This window comes from Sceloporus occidentalis, unplaced genomic scaffold (assembly GCF_023333645.1).
Source record: "Sceloporus occidentalis isolate IW3139 unplaced genomic scaffold, rSceOcc1.0.p SCAF_18, whole genome shotgun sequence".
In the NCBI taxonomy this organism is placed as follows: Eukaryota; Metazoa; Chordata; class Lepidosauria; order Squamata; family Phrynosomatidae; genus Sceloporus; species Sceloporus occidentalis.
The window spans coordinates 10,616,740-10,624,185 of record NW_028316998.1 but is presented as its reverse complement, the minus strand read 5'-3'; the positions used below and the strand labels follow the sequence as shown (position 1 = coordinate 10,624,185).

The window sequence follows — 7,446 nt, the reverse complement described above, 5'->3', positions numbered from 1 at the left end:
AAATCCTACTAATGAACTTGTGTTACACTGAGTTAAAAGGACGTATACATTTGGTAAAACAGTCTTTCAAAACAGATAATATTCATCATTTCCTGGGGTTTACGAAAGAGGGATTTGGCATTATGAAGGGCTGAATCCACTGAAGGTCAGTTTCAAGTGGAGTCTAGATGGCCCTGCATAAAGCAGAATAAAATCAAAATTATGCAGGACTCAGTCAACCCTTCTTGTAGAGAAATTAGCCAGAGATGACCCTTAGTGAATTTAGAGCGTTTAATCCACAACTCTTCTGCCAACCCCTGCTTTAATGAATAAACCCCTTTCTGTTAAGTAGAGAAAGTTGTGAACACAGATGTGAAGAAACACAGCGTTAAACACTTGGTATTACTGACAAAATACTGTAAAAAAAAGCCAAACTACAGAAAGAGTCTGGGACAAACATACTAACATTTTACTGGGAAATGCTCAAATGTAATGCAATAGCGATGCTCGGCCATTCAAGTACCGTTAACAAAAAAAAAAACTGCTAAATATACTAGATAATAGAAAGTTTCTTAAGTTTCTATGGGGCGTTTATAAAAAGCAGAAAAAAAAGGTTGCCACTATTTGGCATGGATTGGTGATAGTATAAGGTTACAAAAAAGCTGAGAAACCCATTTAAAATATTTGTATTTGTTGCTTTTGCTCCTTCTGTCTTAACTCTTAACAAAATGATGTGACTCACTATAGTTGCAATAGCAACAAAACATAAAATGTATTTTAAATATATAAATAAAAAGGGGCAAAATGGCCACTTAATATCGAGAGGTAAATTCTATATACTATCAATAGTGAAAAAACCCAGAATGTGTGTGTGTGTATATAGCCTACAGTGCCCAAAAGTGTACTTGTTGAAAATTCTCGCTGAAACCATGTTTTACCTAACAGATATAGTGACAGATATATACAGATTTCTACCAAGGGATGCTTGGTAATATGATTATTCAAGAAATAATTTCATCATCCAGTAAATACTAAAACGGAACCAAGAAACCTACCAGTATCCCTTTAACAAATAAATAAAAGAGAAGGGTGAGGTAGTCATGACTCATGTATGCCAACCCCTACTAACAAGACAAGCCAACCTATGGTCAACTAAAATCTAGAACTTGTAGTTTCCTTGCAGCTTCCGCTATTACCGAATCCATGTATTGTGTGCACAGCATTTACAGCACATATTTCTTCTTTCCACTATTATTTCAGCAGTATACGGAATTGTCTTTTGGTATTAAGTGGCAGTTTTGTCCTGTAGTATAATTTTAATAAATCTGAAATAAAGATTACTTTTTATTACTGACTAGGAGTGTAACTAGAAATCACAAGGCCATGGTGTGACAATTGCCCTGGGGTCCAACTTTACCAAGCCACAGTGCCACCATTGTCCCCAAACAGCTTATCAGTGCCATAGTTGCTACCAAGCAGCCTGCCTGTGCCATCTTTGCCCAGTTTGTCAGCACCCCCACAAAGCTTGTCAGCGTCCCCAAACACTCTACCTATGCCAAACTTTACCACCAGTTTGCCTGTGCACTCTAACAGCTTGTCTATCCCATCTTTGTCCCCAAACATCTGGTCAGTGCCTCCAAATAGCTTGTCTGTGCCACCCCTTCCAAACAGCTGGTTGGTGCCTCTAAATTAGTCCCCAGCTTGCCAGTGCCCCAAAACAGGTTGTCTGCGCTTTCTCCATAAACTGCTTGTCCGTGCCCCCAGCTGGCCTGTGCAACCTTTGCCACCAGTCTGGTTGTGCCGCTTCTCACACCACTTACCTGCAGGATTGGTATGTCTCTCTTCCTCTGTGCAGACCGATTCGGCATGCAGGAAGTCACTTCCTGCCCGCTGGATCAGTCAGACACAGCGTGCAAGGAGAGTATGCAGCTAGTTGCGAGTATTACCCGGACCTAGCGTCTTTAAAGGTTACACCCATTACTGAATATTGTCACATCATTTGGTTTTGATGGTTCTATTGACCCCCACCCGTACAAAAGCTACATTGAACCAGGATGAATAATTCCATGCACATGATATTAAAAGGACTCGTTATAAAGTGGGATTTAGTAACTGAAGGGCGAGTTGTGAAGGTGTTAAAACGTTTTATCTGTTCTCATTAATTACGCCTTCCAAAAGGCTAAATAAAAAGAGTAAGAATGACAGAGCAGGCCCCACATGGTGCAATGTTAGATCTTTGAGGGAATCGCATAGGTTTAAATATTACTTAGCTATGAATTATGGATCAACTTGGCCCGTTTGCATTAAGTAGAAACCCCTAGGGTCTGGCCCTTCATAATGACTCAAACTGTTGTGACAGAATGCTTTACGTCAGTTCATTTATAACACTAATGAATGCAGTGTGCTGTATACTGTCAAGGATTATCCGTGACCCCAATTCAGCACAAAAAGAAAAACTTTTAAAGCCTGTAGCCCTCAGCTAGGCATATATATATATATATATATATATATATATATATATATATATATACATATATACATATATATATACACACACACACATACATATATATATATACACACACATATATATATATATATATACACACATATATATATATATATATATATATACACACACATATATATATACACACACACCAGACACAGAATAACAGTGGGCTTCAAATTTACATCCATAGAGATTGCTCCAGCTGCAAAGCAGACACAACCAGGCAATCCATTATTCTTTCAACATCTGGAAAGATAAGGCCTTGTGTTTATCAGCTCTAAAGAAAAAAAGATTGATTATGACTATTGATTACACCACCTGATTAACTATGTTTGAAGAAATATGGGAAATAAAATACAAAAGCTGCCATATTAAAATGACAGGGTTAAATGAAAAATAATGTACTTTACACACAGGCACTAGAAGAGAACAGTCTGTATTGCAAACAACATGCCTTCATACTTTGATCTATAAGTCAGGCTTCATTTGTACAATGATCTAGGCATGGAAAAATAGTGCAAATATCTTAACTATGAGAAAGTACGTGTATACACACAAAGGGAGAGAAACATAGACAAATATTAAAAACTAACTGTAAAAAGCAAGCATTTTTTTCAACAGAACTGATCTAAATGCATTATGCAAAGTAGAGTTAAGTATTGACATTTAACAAAATATGATTTTGCCAGCAAATCAGCAAGATGTCTTTGAATGGAGATTACAAATAATAATAAAACTAATAATGAAAAAAATGTGCATTTCTCATTTTAAGAGACAAGAATTTCATTGGCAAGGACAAACTAAATTTATTGCTTTATAAAAAAAAAAAAAATGGTAAGTACAGTAGTATGTATTTTGGGCACCACAAATTATCAGTCTCATTTAACTGCAGTTGGAAATGTGATTTCAACGCTTCATTTATTCTTCACTAATTCCAGAAAGGGCTAGGTGTGGCACTGGCAGACGTTGCCACTTAACAATCAAGCCTCTTCCTTGTGTGGAATATGAACATACATCACAATGTAAATTTACTTATCACCCCAAAGAAGAATGATTAAAAAAAATAACGAAATTTGTCATTTCAATTTTTCTTTGCTTTTAAAAATTAACATTCCCATCATGAAAAATATACTCTATTCTCGCTATGACACAACTGAAAGGAGATTTTTTTTCTTTTCTTCAGTTTATTTTCCCACCAGAGGTATAAAATCTACATATAAATCTGATATTTCGCTATAACAAATTGTACTTTTGATATATGTGATTTTAAACTCCTTTTTAAACCCTGTTTTTTCACTCAGGAAATATTTGCGCAAATCTGCATCACTGCTCGTTTCTTATCTGGACATCCTGGTCTTGGAACAAAGATGGTTGTGGACGAAATCATCAGCAGAGAACCTGCTTTGCCTCGAATCTATCTTCCCTAACAAAACATGTCCAAAAGAGGGTACTTATGTTCACACAAACTGTATGGATATGCATCTCCCCCAAGGGTCCATGTTAATGGTTTTGCATCGCCTTCAAATGTTCTCTAACCAGACTTCTTGATGAGGGAGACTGTTTCTTGTAAACTTCAATGTGCACATTTATGATACAAAGTATGCCATTTCACATCCTCATAGAGGAGGGCTCTTACACAGCTACTGAAAAACCACAAGGTAGTCTGAGCTGATATGTGTGCCCCCCAATCTTACAGGTGCAAAGCATTTATTTTTCTTGATCCCCAAGGATGTGCAAGTCACGTGTGCAGAGGTAGCGCAGTCAAATTTTTTTAAATCTTTTTTTTTATGTATTCATTCACCATGTACTTGTCAATGGTGATTCTTTTAAAAGCTTTCAGGCAGAGTGACATTGCGCAGGAGCCACTGCTGAGATCGGCTGCCGTTGCAGTCTTTGATGCTGGGCACTTGACTGTCCTCTTCTGCAGCTTTGTCAAGACATTGGTTGCTATTCACATGAACCAAAGTTAGTTTCTAAAACAAAGAACAAACAACAATAATAAATACAGGTTTTCCAAAAATGTTAAATAATCATTGCAAAAAAAACCCAACAAATTCTAATATATAGATTTCCAGGCCTTTGCATCCGTAGCCAAAACGTAGTCAACAATAAACTCAATACTTCACAGCTATTACAAATATTGTTATGATAATTGGAAATGAACTAAAGTGGCAAATGTTTTTATGATAAACCCTTCCTCCTTCAGAATGTTATTACACTAGACAACTGACAGGTTAATTCATTGCAGAAGAGTTATACATTCTATTACTGCAGGAGAATTTTCCTAAGATAGAGCAGGACAGAATAAAACCCCTCCCTCCCCTCAGGGTTACCTTCAGTTTTTTATGCCTGTTTTTTTTTTTTTTTGCTGATGGTGTCCATTGGTGGTGTAAGCATTATATCCAGGACCCTCTGTTGGGTCTTCAGTAGAGCTGCGGCATTTGGCAGGCACTTCCAGAGGCCTTGTTTGGTCGCCACATGTATTGTAAAGGTAATGAGCAGGTGAGCTCTACTGCCACAACCCGGAAACAGACTCTTCAGCTGCTCCTGTTGTTTGGCGTACCATTAACCCATCAGCTCTGGTCAGGGTAAGCTCTATGCTAGTGATGTTGCACCCTGCTGAATTAATTTAGAGCATACTATCTCTGGTTATCTGCTCTTTTTTATGTTATGCTGTGTATGTGATTTATGCATACTTTAGGTATAACAATGCTAAGGCTCCTTCTCTTGAGGATAAGCATTAAAAATTATGAAAACCAAATATGCCCAGTGTCCAGGGTATCAGAAGGCACTTCAGCATTCAAGAAGATAATTATTATCTCCTTGTTTAAGATCAGCTGCAGATTTCAAACCCTCTGGGGAAGGGAACTCCCCCTTCTGGTTAAAGAACATTTTAAGCAACAGTCTGTCTTCACTGCGGTGGATTACTCTTGCTCTTCTGCCTCACTCCTGGACCGGGCTTTTATGATACATCAAGCTCCTCTAGCCTCTGATTTAGAATTTGATTATCTGGATCGAGACATCTCCTATGGCAAAGGTGAAATTGGTGACTAACAACTTCTTCCAGTACAAGAGGTGGATACCTTGATTTCTGTAGTTAGATCAGTCATGCATTTAGGGGAGGATGGTAAGCCAAAGAAAATACATTCCCTTTTTTCTGTATTTGCAAAGAAACATTCCTCCTTTCCATTTCAACATGTCTTATCCAACATTATTTAACAAGAATGAAATCATCCCGGAAAAGGGAATCAACCTATTCAGACGTCTCTTCCCATTTGATAAAGAGCTGACTGAGCCATGGAATACCCCAAGGCTTTAATCTTTTGAAGCTTCAGCTTTTAGGTCAGATATAGCTTCGGTTTGCAGAGCGGTGAAGGCTTGGCTATCTCAGAGTACATATAGCTTCAAGAGAAGATCTTTTGAAAAATATAGCTGCGGTGAAGCTGGCGGTAAGCTGTTTGACGCCTCTATTGAATCTGGTCGTATCACTGCTAGAGCCTCTGCTTTCTCTGTGGCTGTCAGAGGACCCCTGTGGTTCAAAGCTTGGGCTGTTGAAAAAGCATCTAAGAATAGACTTCTTAATAACCTATTTCATGGCAACGTCTTGTTCGGTGAGGAGCTAGAATCTCTGCTTGAAAGAACTACATGGGATAAAAATTGGAGGCAAAAACAAAACGCAGGCAGAATTACAGTAGCATCTCTGGATATAAAGTGTCCATTAAAAGATCAGCATTTATCCACTGAGTGCAGCAAGACGGTCTCCACTCACTACAAGGAGAACAAATTCTCAGTCTATGATTAAGACTTCCATTTCCTACACTCACGTCAGAACACTTTTCTGGGTCTGCTAATGGAGTCATCTTCAGGGAAAGTTGTTATTCCTCCCGCTAAGGTAGAAAACCTTATTTTCCTCACAAATCAGGTTCTTTTCCCAAGAAGGAGTTGCATGTCTCTCATTGGGAAAATGGTGGCCACAAGATACAAGGTTCTCTGGGCCTTGGCGCTCCAAAAGTGGGACAGAATACTTTACTCTCTAGACCATTATATCCAGATTCTTTCCTACGTCAGGAAATCCCCCAACTGGTGGCTTCAGCGCAACCTCCTCTCAGTAGGCAAATTTTGGTCTTTTGGTTGATAATTGGTCATTGGCTCTCCTCCTTAGGCTGACGTATCTAGCTGGCACGAATTGTGGCCTATATCAATAAGCAGGGTGGTATGGGAAATCCCCTTTTTCATTAAATCTCCTTGAGCATATGTATATGGACAGAAGTGCATTCTGTTTCACTGTCCGCTGTTCACATCAGTGGAATCCAGAAACGCCAGGCAGATTTTCTAAGCAGAAAATCTCTACATCCAGGGGGAATGGTCACCTCACCATTATTATTATTATTATTATCCTTTATTTATATAGCGCCAACAGTTTACGCAGCGCTTAATACAATACATAAATTCAAGGGATATGACAAGACAAGAATTGACAGACTAAGACAAACCGATACATTTGGTGGAGAGAGCCCTGCTCGCAAGCTTACAATCTAGAGGCAAATGGGGTGACAAACATAAGGCATAGAGAAAGGGTGAGAGGTAGTGTGGCGGTATCAGTGATGGGTGAGAGGTAGTGTGGTGGTTGTATCGATGACAAGGAAGTTCTAGCAGCTAAGATGGTATGCTTCTCTGAAGAAGTGGGTTTTTAGATGTTTCTTGAATGTCGGGAGGGAGGGTGAATGCAAGGTTCCTTGGGAGTAGATTCCAGAGATATGGGGCAGCTCGAGTGAAATCTTGTAGACGGGAAAAGGAAGAGGTGATGAGTGAGGAGGAGAGCCTTAGCCCATGGGAGGAACGTAGGGATCGAGTAGGAGAGTATTTGCTAATGAGGTCAGAAATGTACGGAGGAGCAGTATTATGGATGGCCTTATATGTCAGTACCAGGATCTTAAATTTAAGGTAATTGGGAG

The 7,446-nt window shown here is 38.9% G+C and overlaps 1 protein-coding gene across 1 annotated transcript in view; it reads right to left on the bottom strand.

Annotated features, from left to right (window-relative positions):
• Window positions 1–4,317: 4,317 nt before the first annotated feature.
• Window positions 4,318–7,446, bottom strand: part of LOC149302656 (polypeptide N-acetylgalactosaminyltransferase 1-like) — an 80,853-nt gene continuing 77,724 nt past the window's right edge. The window contains exon 11 of the mRNA XM_089482214.1: window positions 4,318–4,464. Within this exon, the coding sequence (XP_089338340.1) occupies window positions 4,318–4,464 (147 nt within the window). The remainder of the gene's footprint in view (window positions 4,465–7,446) is intronic.